Below are 20,568 nucleotides of genomic sequence, written 5' to 3' on the forward strand. Positions count from 1 at the left end.
TTTATTTTTTGCACTCAAAAGGCAAAGCGAAATTATTGCAATATAGGTGATCTTCCATTATTGTTTTTCATAAAAAATAATTAGAGGAAGTGAGCTTTATCATGCCCAAATCTTTCTTTTCCATTTTAATTGCACAAGAAATTCAATTTACACAGCCAGTGCTCTGATACCACTCTATTGGGAAAACCGGACACCAATTTAACTAAATACACAATTCACAAGTCCCAATTCTTTTCCCTCTTTGTGCAATTAAATTAGGATCAACCAATCAACAAAATTATGCAATCAAGCACACAATTCAACACCAAGATTTTTTTTACATGGAAATCCAGATTCGGGAAAAACCACAGGACCGTAGTTCACCTAAAAACTTCTACTATCAACAAATAATAGGTTCACAAGTGTTCTTCCTTAGCTATAAATAAGGGCTACAACACACACACACACACACACACATATATATATATATATATATATATATATATATATATATATATATATAATGATGAACAACCTATTCTTTGAAATACAACAAGATTAAAGATAGAAAGGCTTGAGAAAATCTCACAACATTAACATCCCTGTTTTCTGCAAAAATAACAAACTTAGACATTATCAATTTTCAATTCAATCATCTAGAATGAAGAGCAATGTATTTGAAAGCTGTTGTCGAAATCTTAGCCTGGTACAACAGCGAACGAACTAGAAATCAGAGAATAAAGACAGACTGCTCAAGCTGTCTACGCGCTCTCTTTTTCTCTTGCAAGGCCATTCTGCCACAATAGTGAAATTTCCAATTTATATGAGGTAGCCAGCACACCTCAACCTCTTTATTCAAATGTGTGGTGTGTGGGTGGTCCCATTGTCATGGTGCGGAACCACCCAACACCTATCAACAAAGAAGTAATCTCCTGTGAGGCCTTTGAAACTAGTGTTCGATAAAGCTTGAAGAAGGTTTAGACCATTCAAAGACACCCCAAGAGTTGCAAGATCTGTTGATGAATTGCTAGAACCATTTGCCTTTTTAAACCCTAAATTTGCAGTTCCACCTTTCTCCACCGCCAAGGCCAACGCCGTTGCAGCATCAGAGGCCCATAATCCAAAAATGTTAAACTCCGCATCAAAAACATCAGGTTGTCTTCGAATTTCCGCTTCCAGGGAACTCGAAAATATTTGAGCTCTCTTGTATTTGGAACAGAAGGCTTAACGCCCAATACCCCTTGCATTGTATCAGTGACAGAAGGATCGGGTGTACTCAACAAATCAGCTGTCAAACAATCAGTCATGATCCAAACAAAGCCTTCAGTCATCATCCCAATCTCTTTTGCTTTGGCAAAAAGCCGAGTGCCAAGAGAACGATACATATGCACGATGAAAACTCTAGTTTGCATTGTCATCAGCTTGTAAAGCTCCTCGCCAATTTGATCATCAGTGGCTGATGGAGAAATGACACTCCGGTAGGGGACTCGAGCTTCTACCGCTTCCAAAGCATCAGTTAAATAAGGTATCACTCCCTCTCCATACTCATTGTCACTGTAGACGAGTACGGCTTCTCTCCAACCATTTGTGATTTTAGCTGCATTAAATAAATGTATTGTAAAAATTAGATTTTGGTGAATTATCTTCTTTCTTGTAAAATAACAAGGGCAGAAGTTCAACTGGGACAAAATTCTTCACTTTGTTATTATTTGTTGATCTTCAAGATAAAGTCAATTATCAAGCAAGTTTTAGTCCAGCCATTTCTAGTTGATTTTTCTTCTTTCTTGTTCTTCTTGTTTTTTTTTTATAAAGAAAATACAAGAAAGTACTTGACTATGAGATAAGCAGATGGCTCAGGCCCAAATAACCAACCAGAGGCCTCATTCTTGATGGCCTCAAGTGCTTTTTTGACACCTAGAAACCGATGGACAAGTGTTTAAAGAGTTGCCATGCCGTATGGATTGGAGGCTTCAAATATCAAACTCAAAACAAGTTTTAACAAAGATGATTAGAATAATTCTATAGAATAATAAAATAAAAATAAATTATTTGTAAAAAGTAACTTATAAAAATTTAAGTTAATTCAAGTTAATTTTTAAAATTCATGATTCGGGTTTTATGGCTAGAATTATTTGATAGTAGGCAAACCTAAAAAAGTAAAGCAAACTTTTTATAATTAAACTTCTCATGTTAAGAATTTATTCATGATTATGATGTAAAAAATGAAATGTCTCTGTCAAAAGTACTACTTTGATAACAAGTATACGGCAATAATGTATTCTTATATATATGCATTGATTACATTTTGCTTTCCTCGTAAATATAAAGAATTTCTACCATTAAATGCTGCATAATTAAGGAGGTAAATTAATTATCATTATAATCAGAAAAAAATAATTAGCATTTTTTTTTTTCTTTCTGAAAACCAATGGATTTTACTAAAGAAGAGATGTTTTACAGAACACGCCATCAAGACAATGACTAACAGCTAAAGGTATAAGAAAAGGGACAACAGAAAAAATGGAGAGGTAGAGAAGGACCTGCGGCAGCTGCTCCGACAACATCTCTCTTGGAGTCCCTAGTGGTGAGGATCAGCCTGGTTTTGTAGCCACCGTGAGTGGCATATAGAAGTCTGAGAGGGCCATTTTAATGCAACTCAAAGCAATATTGACATCAAAACATTCCAAGTCTAGAACCACACCAACGTTCACTCCAACATATGCTGTTGAGTTTTGGGCCAACCCCATTTCTATGAACAATATCTTTAAAGAAAGGAACAAGAAGATCAGAACATGCATTGAAGGGTACCTTTTCTTCATCCTCTAATTTGTTTCCAAACAATTTGATAAAAATCCTTACAAAAACTTGAAGATGGTTGGAAATATGAGGGGGGTTTCTTTAAAACATGGTAACTTAATTTTGGATAATGCTTTTGTTTTCGTTTTCACAACATAATTTCTCTGGAAAGTCTGGAATTTATGTGGCCGCAAACAAGGTATGCAACTGCTTGCATTCCCACAATATCTTGGGAAATTGCTGAAGAAAATCTATAATTTGTGATAATAATTTAATAATTCTGAAACTCAGTTTAATCCTACCTAGCTATAAATATGTTATATATAGTAATTCTATATTTACAATTTGAAGTTCGAGTGTCACAAACGAGGAAATCAAACAGAGTAATATGTATTCTATAGTATTGCCTCCTGCATGTTCCTTTGGACTTTCCCATGAATTGCCAGGCCTCTGATGGCCTACAATTATATTACAATGCTACAACTACATCTACAGGTCTATAAGTTTCCCAGTGTCAAACTGTCAATGGTATCATCTGAAAGTCAATTGTGATCATGTTCTACTTCAAAAGCTGCTAGTCTTTCTTGATTTGGGTTTGTAAGTTGATCAATATTTATTACTACCTCTTGAGATGTTTGCCTATCTGGACTGGAATCAACAAACTCTGTAGAAGACTGATCTCCATCTCCAGGGAAATAACTAGTTTGAACTGAATAGGCCGATGGGCTCGGCGCACCCATACTAGGCAGACTAGTGCCATTGCTGTCATTCAGCCCACTTTTTCTGAAAGTATGGGATTTTAAGTCCCTCTGAATAAAGATCCTGAAGAAATTGCGGACTTTACTCCTTGTGGAAATTCTGGAATTTAAAGGCCTCAACATTTTCCTTTCCTTGTAGACAAACATGACCATGAATATAATGAGAGCTAAGAGTGATGCTACTCCAGCAATTAAAAATAAGCCCCAGAAACTCTTGAGACTAAGGCTGTTAGATGTAACCGAGGTGCTGGAATATGGACAATTGCTTTGTTTTCCAAACCAAGCATTCTCAATTTCCTTCATTTTATCTCCCTCTGTCATGTTTAGAACTGCCCTTGATACATCTGGTACCAGAGGAGAACCTTTAGGGAAAGCCTGAAAATCACAACACAAAGCAGCAAGCCAGTCTTTATCAGGGTTGACAAACTTTGTACATAAAGAGAAATGGAGAGGGGTGAATGAACTTACAAATCCGAAACCGTCTGTTTTAAATGTAGGATCAATCATGGCATATTTAGAGCAATACTTTGACAGAAAGAGCCTCATATATGGTACTTCATCAAAAGCAGCAGCAATACCACCATTTCCACTTCCTTTTGATAAAAGGTCATCACATTGTTCTGTGGAATTATACACAATGAGCTTGGACTCGTCGAAACCCAAGTCTAATAAGATTCCCAGAACAAAAGAACCCTCCTGGTAGCCCACATATTCCCCCTTCTTAACGAGCTCATGTACATCAGTAACTGTAGGCCGCAGCTGCTGGACTGTAAGTAAACTAGTTAGACTGGCAGTGTAGCTTTGTGTGAGAATCAGCACAACAAAACACCATATGATTACCACTGCTCTAGACAAGTTGCTAACAACTATCTCCCCTGCAATCATAGTTGAAAAAAATAAAGATGAAGTCAATTTGGTGTTTGAGACACTAAAACAAATATGGTAAACAAAAGAAGAAAAATTTCAAAAGAGAAAGGGAAAGGAAAATTACTTTGTGCAAAAACCATGGTTGAGAAAGAAAACCAGAAGCTAGTGCCGGCTTGATGTAAAGCAGGCCCTCTAAAATCTTCATTGATTCTGTGTTCAAGAATCCAGATCACAAATCCAATGAAAATAAAGAAACAAAAACTTGTCACCCAGAGATCCCATGTCAGAGGCCTCAAGAAAACCCATGCATTTTTGCTGTTGTTGTCCACAATAGGGACGATCATGGAAACACCACTTTCAGTGTAAGGCAAAGTAAAATCAACATACTGGGATCTGTTGAAAACAATAGTTGTATCTCCAACTACAGCATCAAAATTCTGTTGATAGCAAGCAAAAGAAACAAGATATCAATAAAAATTAGATTTGCATGCATGAATATTGTGTCTCAAATCTTGTTTAAGATATAAAACTGAATGTGATCAAGTATAGGAAAAGGTTGGTGAAAGTTTTACCTTCAAGTACACTTGATATATCAGATCATTGTAAGTTCCAGCTGTCTCGCCGTCAGGCTTGGCAAAGGGGATGTACTCGTAAGGCAAAGCATAAGGCAATGCTTTGACAACAGAATCAAAAACATCTATGCTGTATCCAGTGACGGTTTTGGTGTTAGAACTAGGATCTCTTGTTACTTTCACAAACTCACTGAAACCATCCTTCACAGGCACTCCTATTCTCAACTTCTTCCCATTCGTTGGGATCTCCCAACCCTTGGGAACAGAAGTTGTATCACCCGGCCATATGACAGTTGAAAGATCGGAGTTAGAACCTGAGTACGCAGTCATATTATTTGCTGAGTTCAATGTTTTGACAATCCCTTTGGTTGATGTCCAGAATCCTATCTCTCTTCCCCCATTGCCATTCACATTTATTATCTGGAAAGCTGATGACTGTAACTGTCCATTATCGAAAAGGTAATCTCCCGTAAGACCTTTGAAAGTAATGTTTGATAAAGCTTGAACGAGGTTTGGACCATTTAAAGACACCCCAAGAGTTGCAAGATCTGTGGATGAATTGCTAGAAACGTTTGCCTTTTGGAAGCCTAAATTTGCAGTTCCAGCTTTCTCAACTGCCAAGGCCAAAGCTGTTGCTGCATCATATGCCCATAAGCCAAAAATATTCAACTCAGCATCAACAATATCTGGATTATCTTGTTGGAATTTTCTTTTCCACCGAATTCGAAAAGTTTCGAGATCTTTTGTTCTTGGCACATAAGGTTTCACACCCAATGCACCTTGCATTGTATTAGTGACAGAAGCATTTGGTGAACTCAAAAATTCAGCTGTTAGACCATCAGTCATGATCCAAGCATAGCCTTCACTCACCATGCCAATCTCTTTTGCTTTGGCAAAAACCCGAGCGCCAAGAGATGGAAACATGTGCACAATGAAAACTCTAGTTTGCATTGTCATCAACTTGTAAAGCTCTGAAACAATTTGATCATCAGTGGCTGATGGAGAAATGACACTCCGGTACGGTACACGAGCATCAACTGCTTGCAGAGCATCAGTTAAATAAGGTATCACTCCCTCTCCATACTCATTATCAATGTAGATGGGTACTGCTTCTCTCCATCCAAAGGCTTGTACTAATGCACTTATGGCATTCACCTGAGTTGAGTCATTTTGGGTAGCTCGGAAGAAGAAGGGACTCCTGATGGAAGTGAGAGAAGGACTTGATGCAGAAAATGATATAATGGGCACCTGAGCTTTTTCTCCAAGTTCAATAACAAAATTGGCTTGCATTGATGTTGTTGGGCCTATGATTGCTTGCACTTCAACATTTTTTATCAGGTCCAGGGCTGTACTTGTAAAAGGATTAAGAAAACAATTACCGTATAGATCAATTATTTTCAATAATCAGTAAAGATTAATCATAGAGACTTAATTATGATTATATTGTACTTTATATAAATTAGACTTCTGATAAATCATGAATATAGTGGTTATGCAGAGAAAGCAAGGAATGGATTGTACTTGGCATTTGGGGTTCTCCTGCCCCTCCTAAACAACGAGAAGAAACAGCAACCTAAAAATCAGCACACCTCATCTCCTTTCATTGATATGTCGTGGGATATTTCATGAAGTCAAGCTTGTAAAAAGTGGAGGTTACGAGCATTCATGTAGGGATCAAACCTATGTTGATGGTTTAATATCTGTTACAGGTTCTATTGACTCCTTGTAACAATCTTTAGTACATAGTCTTCGGCTACATCCACTGATCTTTTGCTTTTGTTTTTGAAATGAGTGAAATAATCTTTAATATATATGTAATATAAATAATATAATTATGTTGATTATACGATGAGTGTAATTGATTAATTCTTGAATATTTATATGTTGCTTTATTATTTGAGTACTAATCTATTCTTGAATTATCACTCGTATTATGTAGAATTAAATTATATTTGATATTATATTTATTTGCTTTGATAATTATCTGAGTATCTATTATGTCTTGATATCGGTATACTTGTCAGTAACTTTATGCTAATGGAGTGTAGTTAGTCTATGTGCACATAGTGTTCTATATACCTTGCTAGTGAAAGAGCCAACATGTGGCGACTGATTCTTCCATAGTGATCAGGGCTGCAAAACCTCGTCTGTTATCAGAACCTTAGGGTTTTGTCTATTGTCTGAGCCAATAACTTTGTCTGATCTCTAACATATATTCCTTTACCATATATACTATTATGCTTAATGTACATGTGTGTGTCTATGTGTGTCTATTTGTTTCAGTCCTTATATTTATAAATAACTAAAATATTTATTAAATATTGTTAATCCCTCAATGAATTGGTTGAATTCACCCTTTCATTTTAATATTATTTTAGGTTTTTAGGTTCCATTAGCAGGTTGACCTTTAATTGAGAGTTCCTGCTACTTTATTTGTTGGCATGCCTTACTTGCTTCCACAAGGTTTTTTTTGTTCTGTAAGATTCGATGTTTTAAATGTCAACTATTACGTTGTTTTCATTCAAGTTTAGATTTTTCTTCAAATATTGGATTTTATTTAATGTATTAAATATTTTAAATTATGAATTGTTTTATTGGTTTTGAGGAATATTTGAAAGATTACAAAATACTATGTGAATTCTATATATATTTGTTTTATAATATATATGTTCAAAGGTTAAGCACAGGTGGGTGTCTCCATGACACCGCTCCAGCGTTGCCGGTTTCCGGCTATAAACTTAGAATTTGGGTCATGATAATATAATTATTTTTCAGAGAATAAAAAAATAAATTTAGAATTCACATCTGACAGTTTTTGCACATATAAACATCCCACTAGCTAAAAAAGAATAACAAACCATGTCCCATAGAGTACAGCTCACATATATGACTTTTAGAAGGAAGCTAGCCACAAGTGTAAAAAAGAATAACAAACCATGTCCCATAGAGTACAGCTCACATATATGACTTTTAGAAGGAAGCTAGCCACAAGTCCACAATTTTTGGATGACTTTTGACTCTCCTTACAATACTATAATGTGGTAAGTATTCATGAGAAATCCTTAATTTCATTAAATTTTCCCCACTGCTATAGTCAGTAGTAATGCTAATTAGATCATAGCTAAAGGAAGTTGCAGGGCTCATGATCACATCACGGGGTGAATAAATTTTTACTATTGAATTGTATGCATAAGTATGTTGATCATCAGTTTAAAACAAGAGAGTAAATTTTCAATATTAGATCAAATCAACAGTTTGAGAGAAAGCTGGGATCAGAGAGAGAACCTGCTGCAGCTGCACGAACAACATCGTTCCCGGAGTTCCTGGTGGTGAGGACCAATCTAGTTTTGTAGTCACTATGAGTGGCATAGAAGTCTGAAAGGGCCATGTTGATGCATGTCAAATCAATATTACCACCCGAAAATTCCAAGTCAAGAACCACACCTACATTCACTGGAATTGTTGCTGTATTCTGGGCTACCAGCACTTCTATGAACCAAATCTTTAAAGAAAGAAAGAAAAAGACCAAAGAGAGAAAAGTCTTCGAAGGGATTTTCTTCATCTTGTTGTGTTGTATGATTCTAGTTTGTTTGGTTGAAGCTTGAATGACTGCATCTCTTATTTATAAGGTTTGTTGGGTGTGGAAGATCAATCAAGTCTATAATTGGATGATTTTTTTATATTTTATATTTTTTGCTTCCTAATCAATCAATCTAGTTTGTAACTTCTTGGAAATTGTAAAGATTTCATGAAGATTTGCTTTGGTATTACAATTCTCTTGTTAGTCACTGAATCACATTTTAAGTTAATATGTAAAATACATGCACTTGGGTGTCTAGCTATAATAACTTATTAATTATTGAAGAGTTGTCCTTATACTCTAAGGTATCCCCTTGGTCTGACTTCATCACCGTTTACCTTGTCAAAGTCAAATGCATATCTGCAATGGTTATAGAATATTCAAGCTTGTAGTTACATTGGCATCTAGTTTTCTAATCAGCAACTTTTTAATCGGAAAAAACAATCTTGCTCGTTGCAACAGAAAGAAAGAAAGAAAGAAGAAGCCTAATTCAGTTAAAATTCAGTGAAATCTCAAGCCAATATCATCAAGATTCAACTATAGTTATAAAATTCGAATCAATCAGGTCGACATACGACCTAAAGTCTAACCGATGCCTTCAACATTTTTTTTTCTTGGCAACCAATCATTAAATACTACATGCGTTATTATTTTAATACAAAAGAAGTGATAAGATGATTAAAAAAAATATTTTTCTATGGTTAGAAATCTTCAAATTCAAATGAAGTCTTTAAAATTTTCTAATCGTGACAAGAATGACTACCTTTTAAATTCCTGAACCTCGCTCTATAACCAAAAGAAAAGGAAAAATAGTAAAGTCTTTATCTCAATCTAATTAAGAATAATTAAAATTCTTGGTTGTTATTTTCAAGGGCTAGATCCCTTCAACAATTTTATTTTTCTTGGCAAACAATCATAAAAATACTGCATTCGTTATTATTCTTCTACTGGCCTGACAAGGCCTTGCATAGGAAATTCAATCATTGACTTGACTTGCTTGTAAGCCGGAACCATCGCTTCCATTATCGGAAGCATCCTTTGTCACGTCACAAAATCTATTTTAAAGACACATCGTTTTCTCAAGTTCAACATGAATATTCTAACTTATCTAGCCTAGTTAAGAATTGAGGTAGGTCGTGTCAACTTTAATACATTTGCTGATGGTTGCAAGGATGATGAAATCTGAAAACTGACCTAACTGGAGTCCTCTATTATAAGAATATCTTCGACTTCTGTTTTATATTCTTTTGATTGCTTGGAAGTAATGCATGACAAGTTGACTTTCTCCAGGTTTGTTGTAAGTTAAAACCTTCAATGACTATAACTAGGGGAAACTCCTAAAATACTTCATTTTTATTCATCCAAGTCTACTGCAAATACAAGCCAACAATCATATTTATACTTGTCCATGTGTAAGCCCTGATCCTTAAAAAGAAAAAAAAAGAAGCTTGCAATAAACTATCAGAATCCCTCACTAATTGCTTGACTTTAAGTCCTGAAAAATCAGGATTAAGCTAGGCTACACCATCTATAATCTTTACTCTGCATATATTGATGACACTTTCGCCTTCAAAATTATCTGTACAATCTAATTAATAGCTAAGAGCTAGGTTGGCTTAGCTTGTCACCTGTGACTATGAAGTTGGGAACACCGCTGAATTGAGTGACAAGGTGAATAACAAAGTTGGCACCTAACAGACCGTGCATGTATTAGACCACTGATTTTAGGAAGAGGAACGATTGCCTTGCTGCCAATTGTTGTTGTTAGGACCGCTGTTCCCACGGTATGAACCATTACCACTGTTAAAATTTATATGAATTATTACTACTGTTAAAATTTATGTTGTTGCTGCTGCGCGAGTCACCATCCTTATTCTTTCTTTTAATTAAAATCTAATTAATAATAAAAGATATTATAAGCTTATATAAATTTTAAGCTCAAAAAACTTAACAAGATATGTTAAAAAATAATATAAATTATATTTTAAAATCTCACTTATCAACTCAAGCTATTAGGCTGAATTATTTCTTTGACATTAAGCATTAGGATTGGCAAAGGGAATGTACTCATAAGGTAAGTTTCCACTAAATTTTGTAGTGTTATATTTGGGATCTCTTGTCACTGTCAGAAGCTGGTTGAATCCACCCTTCATTGGCACCCCTATCCTCAACCGCCTTCATAGGCCATATAATAGTTAAAGGATTGGAATTAGAAGTTCTGTACGTGCTTTCGTTGGTTGTTATGTCCAATGTGTTGACAAGCCCTCTAGGTGTCCAAAATCCAATCCCTCTTATTCCATTTCCCTTCACGTTAACTATCTGGAAAGCCGATGGTTGCAACTGCCTATCCAATAACCTGCAAGACCTTTGAAACTAGTGTTTGATAATGCTATAAGAAGGTTTGGACAATATAAAGAGACCCCAAGAGTTGCAAGATCCGTTGATGGATTGCGAGAAACATTTCTTTCTGGAGGCCAAAATCTGTAGTTCCAGCTTTCTCAATTGCCAAGGCAAATGCCGTGGCAGCATCATAGGCTCGTAGTCCATAAATGTTCATGTCAGCATCAACATTGTCTGGATTATCTTGTTGGAATTTCCATTTCCACGAGCTCGAAAATCTTCGAGCTCTTTTGTTCGATCTTGGTACATAAGGTTTAACACCCAATACCCCTTGCATTGTATTAGTGTGGATGAAGTCCATAAATCAGCAGTAATACCATCAGCCATGACCCAAACATAGCCCTCACTCACCATTCCAATCTCTTTCGCTTTGGCAAAAAGCCGAGTGCCGAGAGAAGGATACATGTGCACAATGAAAACTCTAGTTTGCATAGTCATTAGCTTGTATATATAGCTCCTCAACAATTTGATCGTTTGTGGCTGATGGAGAAATGACACTCCGATAGGTGATACGAGCACCTACTGCCTGCAAAGCACCAGTCAAATAAGGTATGATTTCCTCTCCATATCCGTTGTCAATGTAGATGGGTACTGCTTCTCTCCATCCAAATGCTTGAAATAACAAACTAATATGACATTCACTTGAGTTGAGTCATTTTGTTTTCCGCGAAAAAAATATGAACTCCTGATTGAAGTAAGAGGACTTGAAGCAAAAGATGATATGATGGGCACCTGAACCTTTTCTCCAAGGTCAGTAACAAAATTGACTAGCATTTATGTTGTTGGGCATAAGATTGGTTGCATTTCCACAACTTTTTTTTTATCAAGTCAAGGGCTATCTTTTGAGAGAGCACAAGAAAAATTAAGGACTTCAATTCATTGGCATAATCACTGAAGATTAATGGGAAAACAAATGACAGTAGAGAAAGAACATGCAATTAATGGATTACACTTTCTTATAGGATAATCTTCAAAATGAATTTTCAATTAAGGAGGGTCTGAGTCCTGTAATTCTACAGTCATGTCATGTCTTTGGATTTCAGATCTTTGCTCTTTCCTCTGCCCCATCACAAATCAACACAAGACATGACAAGGAAATGCCAAACTTACCGTGATTCGAGCACGACGCAGAGATGTTGGCTGTAAGAGTCCTAAACAAGTGATCACCCATGAAGAAAGCTTTAGCTTATTGTGAACATTTCATCCACTGACCTATAAATTTGAATTCATTTTTGTCAAAATCACAAATTGACTCGTAAAATTAAATTTTACGAGTCAGTTATATCTAACGTATAAAATTGAACTATAAACTTAAAAACTAGTAAAATCAGACTTGACTCGTGCAAAATTAATAAAATCAGTAAAATTAGACTGAACTTACGAGTTTATTGAAAGTATAAAATGAGTGGTTTTCTTGGTCTTGTATGAATAATCGGTCGACTAGTTCTGGGTTTTCCAGAAACTAATCGACCAGTTACCCTGTAATTTTTAGTTTTTTATGTATTTTAAAGTACTTGAACTTTTCTATTGTTTATTTCACTTTTGTTTTAATTGTGTATATATTGTTAGTAATTTACTACTTAGCTAGAATTATCAATATATAATTACATAAAAAAATTTAATTATGATTTTACAATCCTAATTTACATTGTATTTTCTATGTCGTGGAAAAAAATTTGTTTTTGACAAAACTTGTTTGCATCTATCCTGTTTAATCTATAAATAATTTATTTTTACTACTTTCTGAAGCTAATTTTTCAACTGAAGTTTTTCCTGCTTTTTCTGAAGTCCAACGATTTCTATATGAAAAGCAGAGGGGGCAATTCTAAGGCCCACTGTCTACAATAGGAAACACAAACCAAAGAGTACAGCTCACAGAGATGATCTTTGAGAGCAAGTTACCCACAATTTACCAAGACTTTTTTTTTGTACCCTCCTAATTTATGGAAATTATGTTTTTAATCACTAGTCATTTTTATTTGAAAAATGAGATATTAAAAATTTTAAATTTTATTTTGATTTCTTATTAATATTTCAAACAAGGTATTGGAATTAAAATGTTATCCTAATTAATTTTGTCATTTCTATTTCAATTCCTACCTTTCATTCCTATTTGATCCTTTCATTCCTATTAATCAAACAGCATTTAAGTGCTTTGATCACTGGGCAACTTTTCATAATTATAAATATTTTCTTTTCTTGAAGGTGCATCACAAATGTCAATTATTCAGGCCAGCCACCATAACACATTTACATTGGAATTCATCAAAATCTTGGAGGGGGGAACAACACATGTATATATATAAGGAATTCTCCAAATTCGTACAAGGGAGCAGCCCCTTCTGGTCTCTTCCAGGCTTGTTCATTGGATTTTAAGCTATACAATGAACTTGAACCGGTTATACTAAAATTACTGCATATGATAACTACAAGTGTATCGACATTAGTGGTAAGAGTACAATGTATTATAGGACAGCAAGTCATATGAGAACGAGAAAAACCGAGAGTGTAGCTGCGCCGGACCGTTGTTGTCTCAAGGAGTCCGTAGAAGTCCTAGTAGGATTTAGTCCTCTGATGAATAATAGCATGAGACCTTTGATCGGTACGAGTAGGGGTCTCATGATTAACATCAGACTTCTGATTGTCCTTAACAGGCCTCTCTTGATTTGGGTTGGTGAGCTGATCAGCACTTGTTACTTGAGGGGCTTGGCTATATCGAATGGTATCACACCCTGCAGAGGACGGATATCCATGAATTTCAGTGTGAGCTGAATTGCCCGATTGACTTGCCGTGCCCATACTTGGAAGGTGAATCCCATTCCTGTCATTCACTTTGATATGGGATGTGAAGTCCCTTTGATTGAAAATGATAAACAAATGTCGAATTTTACTCCATATTGAAGTTGTGGAGTCAGAGGGTCTCAAGGCTACTCTCCCCTCCTGATGAACAAACATCACTATGAAGATAATGAGAGCTAAAAGTGCAGCTATTCCAGCAATTAAAAATAATCCCCAGAAACTATTGATACTAAGGCTATTAGATGAAACGGAGGTGCCAGAATCTGGACAACTAGTTTGATTGGCAAACCATTTATCCTGGATTTCCTTCATCTTATCTCCCTCAATCATATTCAAAATTGCCCTTGATATCTCAGGTACTAGAGGAGAACCTTTAGGGAAGACCTGAAATTCACAACAAAAAATGGTTGTAATAAACTATAGACTGATAAGCTATAGAGTGAAATGGAAATAGAAAGATGGGAAAGTGAGCTTACAAAGCCAAAACCGCCGGTATTGAAAGTAGCATCAATCATGGTATATTTGGAGCAATATTTTGACAGAAATACTTTTATATATGGCACTTCATTAAAAGCAGCAGCAATACCACCATTTCCACTTCCTTTGGAGAAGAGTTCGAGGCATTCTTCTGGAGAACTATACGCAATGAGCTTGGACTTGTCGAACCCCAAGCCTAACAAGATTCGTAGAATAAAAGAATCCTTGTGGTAGCCCACATACTCCCCCTTCTTAATGAGCTCATTTACATCAGTAACTTTTAGCTGCTGGACTGTAAGTAGGCTAGATAAACTGGCGGTATAACTCTGTGTGAGGATCAGCACAACAAAACACCATATGATTACCACTACTCTAGACAAGTTGCTAACCACTCTCTCCCCTGTAAATTGATAAAATTAAAGTCAATTCCGTGTTTATATATATATATATGTTTAAGTGTTTCAACAGGAGAAGAGAACTTACGTTGTGCGAACACCATTGTTGAGAAGGAAAACCAGAAGATAGTGCCAGCTTGATGTGAAGCAGGTCCTCGAAAATCTCCATTTATTCTGTGCTCAAGAACCCAGACAACAAATCCAATGAAAACAAAGAATAAAAGACTGCTCACCCAAAGGTCCCATGTCAAGGGTTTCAAGAAGAACCAAGCATTTTCGATATTGTGGCCTTCTATAGGAACAATAACGGAGACACCGCTTTCCATGAAAGGCAAGGTGTAGTCGATGATCAAGGATCTGCTGTAGAGAATGGTAATGTCTCCAACCACAGCATCAAACTTCTGTTGGTTGTAAAATAAAATACATAAGAAAGAATATCTCAAAAAAAAACAAAGACTGGCATCAATGTGTATGATAATATTCCAATATTATCATACACATAGAATAAGTACAGAAAAAGATAAAATTAAGTTTTACCTTAAAGTACACTTGATAGGACAGATCATCGTAAGTTCCAGCAGACTTGCCGTCAGGCTTGGCAAAGGGGACATACTCATAAGGCAAATCATAAGGCAATGTTTTGACGACAGTATCAAAAACATCTATGCAGAATCCAGTGACTATTGTGGTGTTAGAACTAGGATATCTTATGACGTCCACAAACTGTCTTAAGCTAGACTTCACCGGTACTCCTATTCTCAACTTCTTTTCTTTTGTGGGAATCCCCCATCCCTTGGGAACAGCAGTTGTGTCCCCTGGGAAAATTACAGTACTTGAAATACTGGACACAGAATTCGGATTCGTACCATTACTAGGAACGAATTGTTTCACAAGTCCTTCTTTTGGTGTCCAGAATCCAATCTCTCTTCCTCCATTTCCATTCACATTAACTATACGGAAAGCTGGAGATTGCAACTGCCCATCAACGAAATGGTAATCTCCTGTTAGGCCTTTGAAACTAGTGTTTGATAAAGCTTGAAGAAGGCTTGGACCATTGAAAGAGACACCAAGAGCTGCAAGGTCCGTTGATGAACTGCTAGAAACATTTGCCTTTCGGAAGCCAAAATTTGTAGTTCCAGCTTTCTCAACTGCCAAGGCCAAAGCCGTCGCAGCATCATAGCCCCGTAGTCCGTAAATGTTCAACTCAGCATCAATAATATATGGATTATCTTGTTGGAATTTCCTTTTCCACCGAACTCGAAAATCTTGGAGCTCTTTTGTACTTGGAACATAAGGTTTAACACCCAGTACCCCTTGCATTGTCCCAGTAACAGAAGGATTTGGTGAACTCAACAAATCAGCTGTCAGACCATCAGTCATGATCCGAACACAGCCTTCACTCATCATACCAATCTCTTTTGCCTTGGCGAAAAGCCGAGTGCCAAGAGAGCCATACATGTGCACAATGAAAACTCTAGTTTGCATCCCCATCAACTTATAAAGCTCCTCAACAATTTGTTCATCAGTGGCTGATGGAGAAATGACACTCCGGTAGGAGACACGAGCATCTACTGCTTGCAAAGCATCAGTTAAATAAGGTATGATTCCCTCTCCATATTCGTTGTCGATGTAGATCGGTACTGCTTGTCTCCACCCGAAGGCTTGAACCAAAGCACTTATGGCATTCACTTGAGTTGAGTCATTAAGTGTAGCTCGAAAATAATAGGTACTCCTAATGGAAGAAAGAAAAGGACTTGTTGCAGAAAACGACATTATGGGCACCCGAGCTTTTTCTCCAAGGTCAATAACAAAGTTGGCTTGCATTGATGTTGTTGGCCCTAAGATTGCTTGGACTTCCACATTTTTTATCAAGTCCAGGGCTGTGTTTTGATAGAGCATAAGAAAATTTAAGAACATGCAATAATCTTTCACAATCAATGGAGATCAATGGGAAAAACCAATGACAAAATGGCAGTTTTGCAGCAGAGAAAGACCGTGCAATTATCAAACTTTCTTAAGAACTCAGTTTCAATTATAAAAAATGGTGGTTTGAGTCGTTTTACAGTTATGTCTTTGGATTTGTAAGCTCTTATCTTTTCCTCTGCCTCCCTCACCACAAATCAAGAAAACACATGACAACCGAAAATTGTTAGAAGATGATGGTAGTTTAGGAGGTAGTTTAAAGGTGTTAATCATCAAGGATTGAAACGAAAATAGTTTGATAGTTAAGATGTTTAGTTGTAGTGGTCTGGTGAAAGTACTTAGTTTATAGTATGGATTCTTTGGAAATGATTGAAGAATGTGGGACAACCAAAGCAAAACTTTGTGAATAGAAATTACAACATACTAGGCAGCAGAGGAGAGTTTTAAGACTTGGATTTTAAGATTAGCATAGTTGTTTTGGCTTGGTTTATAAATGATGGTTGCGTGGCTATTTATAGCCTTCTTAACCGACCTAAATGTAACAATCTAGACAAAGTTTACTACAGAACACACCATACAATTTGCTGAAAATTTTGCCTTTCCTAGAACAATTCTAGAGTACTTTGAATTGTGGACTCTCTGACTTTCCTAGAATTATCCTAACTTAGCTTTGCACCAACTTGTAGTTTGCTTACAATAGCACACCATACAATTTGCTGAAAAGATCTTGATTATTTGCTACGTAATAACAAGTATAGTGATTCATGATTGGAGCATACTGATGATAACATCAAGTTTTAAAAGGTGAGAGTGAGAGAGGGGACCTGCTGCAGCTGCACCAACAACATCTTTCATGGAGTCCCTGGTGTTGAGGACAAGTCTGGTTTTGTAGTCACCATGAGTGGCATAAAAGTCAGAGAGGGCCATTTCGATGCAACTCAACGCAATTTTGCCATCCAAATCACTGTCCAGATCAAGAACCACACCAACATTCACTGGGATAGATGTGTTTTCAGCCATTCCCATTCCTGTGAACAGAATCTTTACACAAAAGAAGAAGAAGGAGAGAACAGCGTTTGAATGGTTTTTCTTCATCTTATTGTCCACCTATGGTCGTGCTGACTCCAGGTTAGTTAATATTTTTTGTTTAAGCTTTGAAGGAAAGATCCCTTATTCATAAAGCTGTGGACCTTAAAAAGTGTAGTTTCCTCACTGCTAGGGTATTCATGATTTGAAAGAGTCAAAGCCAACCATTTTAATAAATTGGTGACCTGAGGCGAGACAATATCATATATTGATAAAAAGGAATCTCCCAGAGTTTAGCAGGCTTGTTTTTTTTTATTATTATTATTATAATAATTGAAATTATATTATTTATTTATGGTTAAAAAAGTTTTTAGGTGTATGGTAATAATTTTTTGTGAAAATATTTTTCGTTTAAAAACGTTTTAAAATAGTATATTTTTATTTTATAAAATTAATTTTTAATATTAAAACAAAAAAAATAAAAAATAAATTTTTTTTAACAAATCTGTCATTCGGCACTCCCAAACGAGAGCCAGCTAAGAATTAAGACTTAAAAGTACATGGACCAGCGACTAAAGACTCTTCCTAGACCACATCTTTTTTTCAATGAATGGGAATGTTTGTTTTCACACTGCACCTTATTTTCAAAATTTTATTTTTAAATTATTTTAATGTATTAGTATAAAAAAAATATTATTTAATATATTCTTATATAAAAAATATTTAATAAACAATAGTTAATGTAATTCCAAACATTATCTAAAATTACAAAATGTTTTAACAAATATTAATAGCTATCAACCACTGTCCCATTAAAAAAATGAAAACAGACTCTTCACCTAACCCATAAGACAACCTCAAAAATCAAAATTACATATCTACCCCTTCCCACTTCTCCCTCCACCAGAAGATAACCAGTTGCGCCAGACCCGGAACGCGGTTTCAAAAATTTAAAATTTTATTTTATTAAAAATTTTATTTTTATATTTTAATTTATTTTAATATAATAATTTTAAAAATATTTTTTAAAATTTAAAAAAATATTATTTTAACACACTTCAATATAAAATATATTAAAAAAAAAACCTCCTAAATAAACCTCATCCACACCTCAAGCCAACGCCAAACTCCAGCTGATAACCCATAGATGCCCTGCCCCCTTCTTCCTCCTTTCAAACCGACAGACAGCCCACAAACCATACGATCTCTTCCCAAAATCCAGACACCAGATATCCCCGCACCATTACTAGCAGCAGAACCGTGAAGACCCAGTAGCGCCACTATCCTCGGCACTATAAAACCTACGCTACAGACGGTGTTTGAAAATACGATTGACTGTATTTCTCAAAATTTTAAATTTTTTTTTAAAATTATTTTGCAGCCCCCAAAATGGGAGAAGAAGGTGTTCTGTCTCTCTTTGTTTTTTTCTTTATTAGCTTTCTAGAGAGAGGTAAGAGCTTCTCTCTCTAGAAAGCTGTTCTGTCATCTCTCACTGTCTCAAGAAGTTTAGCACGGACTTCAACAAGCAAAAGAGCGGGAAAACCTCAATTTAGCTCTCCAAATATGAACTTCACTATCAATCCTCAAGCCTTTTGGTTTTATCAATTTTCTCCTACACATTACAAAATTACAACTACATTACGAGAGAAAAAAACCTAATTCAGGAGGCGTTTAGCACTGCGGATACAGACTCATCTACACTGTGGATTTATAAGGGTTGACGATTTAATCCTAAAAAGAATGGAGGGAGACAGAAAAGATTGTGTGTTTGTTTATTGCTTAGATATCATCACAGCATGTCAAAGGTGCCATTCTTTCTCTTGATTCTGGTTTCATTTAGGGTTTGATTTTGTTGGTCTCATTTAGGGATTGACCAGCTCTGTATTTCGGAGAAAGATCCCCCTCCCCAATTCCCTTTTATCTGTCTAGGCTGATTTTTGAACCGTGAGGATTTTACTTGCTTGCTTAGTGTATTGTTAGTTCAAAATACAATAAAAACGATTCTTAATTAATGGTAGTCTTAAATTTTAAGATTTATCTGGTTGAATGTTCTTTCCTTTAATTATAATTTTTGTTTCAATATCGCAACTGGAAATTTGAGCCTGGGCCCTATAACAGAGATACTAGACTGCACAAGCAAGCTGCTTTCAGGTTTTTGGGTCAAGCCTTACGGGAATGCTTTGAAAATGCAAGTAGTGGAAAGCTCTAATGAAGGAATATTACTAGATTACTCCTTTTGCATGTGTTTGTTCAAAAGATGGATTTCTTTTGTTTGCGAAACACTTGGAACTTGGATTGCTTAGCATGCTGATTTTGTTTTCTGAATTTATGCTCATTTTCCAAAATTACAATTTGGAAGTTTTTGTTTTTCACTTGATTCTTTGCATTCCATTACTTCAGAGATCTCATTCGAACAAGCACAAATCCGTGATCAATCCCATGCACATCATTTTCGATTCCCAACATGCCTGCCGCTTTTTGGATTTCGACAAAAAAAAATTTCCCTTTTTTCTCCCTTTGTAGCTGACACTAACAAAGATCACCGTGTTTCAGGTCCGGTCGGTCTCTAGAATGATCATAGTTGTTTGCCAGGGTTTTCTGTACGTGTTGGAAGGAGGCTGTCCTCAACAGATCTGGAGTTTTCTTCTCTGCTGGAACTGTCCCAGGAAACGTTTGGTAATCAATGAACTCGAGACTTTTCTTTGAGTTTCATGGTTCATATTTTTGTTAGATAAGATATGCAAATTCATCCATGCCTGTAAACAAAACTGATTGAATTAGCAATTTTTCCTTTGATAAATTGCAACATTTGTGCAACCTTTTTTTAAATTTGATGAAAGAAGAATTTTGATGTTTCAGATCTCTGTCTAATACAAGGGCCAACTTTTAAGGCCGATTCAATGCACAAAACATATCTGACCCCGCGGCCAACGGATCTAGTAATCAATATTAGACGTTAAAAATTTGAAGGAAAAATGTTAAGAAAGCAAGATTGT

At 35.8% G+C, this 20,568-nt stretch overlaps 2 protein-coding genes and 2 long non-coding RNA genes across 13 annotated transcripts in view; 2 read left to right on the forward strand and 2 right to left on the reverse strand.

Moving 5' to 3' along the window:
- Positions 1 to 701: 701 nt before the first annotated feature.
- LOC112324898 (uncharacterized) lies at positions 702 to 2,906 on the forward strand. The gene is made up of 2 exons (XR_002978879.2): positions 702 to 1,504; positions 2,440 to 2,906. It is a non-coding gene; the product is annotated as an uncharacterized LOC112324898 (long non-coding RNA).
- Positions 2,907 to 3,016: 110 nt separating this feature from the next.
- LOC18107187 (glutamate receptor 2.2) overlaps positions 3,017 to 20,568 on the reverse strand; it is a 73,074-nt gene continuing 55,522 nt past the window's right edge. For 3 of the 10 annotated variants that reach the window (XM_052449104.1, XM_052449102.1, XM_052449101.1), the window contains 4 exons: positions 4,973 to 6,318; positions 4,525 to 4,837; positions 4,002 to 4,408; positions 3,067 to 3,908 (listed from right to left, as the gene is read on the reverse strand). In XM_052449104.1, coding sequence (XP_052305064.1) covers positions 3,318 to 3,908; positions 4,002 to 4,408; positions 4,525 to 4,837; positions 4,973 to 6,318 — 2,657 coding nt within the window. In that variant the 3' untranslated portion in view covers positions 3,067 to 3,317. Of the gene's footprint in view, positions 3,941 to 4,001; positions 4,409 to 4,524; positions 4,838 to 4,972; positions 6,319 to 8,257; positions 8,628 to 20,568 lie in introns of those variants that run through there. The other 7 variants (XM_024589519.2, XM_052449105.1, XM_052449106.1 and 4 more) reach the window with 7 other exon arrangements.
- Positions 13,224 to 17,796, reverse strand: LOC18107171 (glutamate receptor 2.1). Its single transcript, XM_006373105.3, has 5 exons — positions 17,371 to 17,796; positions 15,161 to 16,503; positions 14,712 to 15,024; positions 14,228 to 14,628; positions 13,224 to 14,135 (listed from the first exon to the last, which is right to left on the reverse strand). The coding sequence occupies exons 1-5, from the start codon at positions 17,639 to 17,641 to the stop codon at positions 13,506 to 13,508; spliced, it is 2,958 nt and encodes a 985-aa protein (XP_006373167.2). The 5' UTR covers positions 17,642 to 17,796; the 3' UTR covers positions 13,224 to 13,505.
- Positions 18,665 to 20,430, forward strand: LOC112324992 (uncharacterized). Its single transcript, XR_002979012.2, has 2 exons — positions 18,665 to 19,377; positions 20,126 to 20,430. It is a non-coding gene; the product is annotated as an uncharacterized LOC112324992 (long non-coding RNA).

This window comes from Populus trichocarpa, chromosome 18, assembly GCF_000002775.5.
Source record: "Populus trichocarpa isolate Nisqually-1 chromosome 18, P.trichocarpa_v4.1, whole genome shotgun sequence".
Lineage (NCBI taxonomy): Eukaryota > Viridiplantae > Streptophyta > Magnoliopsida > Malpighiales > Salicaceae > Populus > Populus trichocarpa.

What these genes read in the sequence shown, in the direction of transcription:
- LOC18107171 (XM_006373105.3), bottom strand. Translation starts at nt 17,641, where the DNA reads ATGAAGAAAAACCATTCAAACGCTGTTCTCTCCTTCTTCTTCTTTTGT. An exon ending in CCTATCAAGTGTACTTTAAG is followed by an intron (nt 15,025 to 15,160) that starts GTAAAACTTAAT and finishes TACAACCAACAG; the next exon opens with AAGTTTGATGCTGTGGTTGG. An exon ending in AACAATGGTGTTCGCACAAC is followed by an intron (nt 14,629 to 14,711) that starts GTAAGTTCTCTT and finishes ATCAATTTACAG; the next exon opens with GGGAGAGAGTGGTTAGCAAC.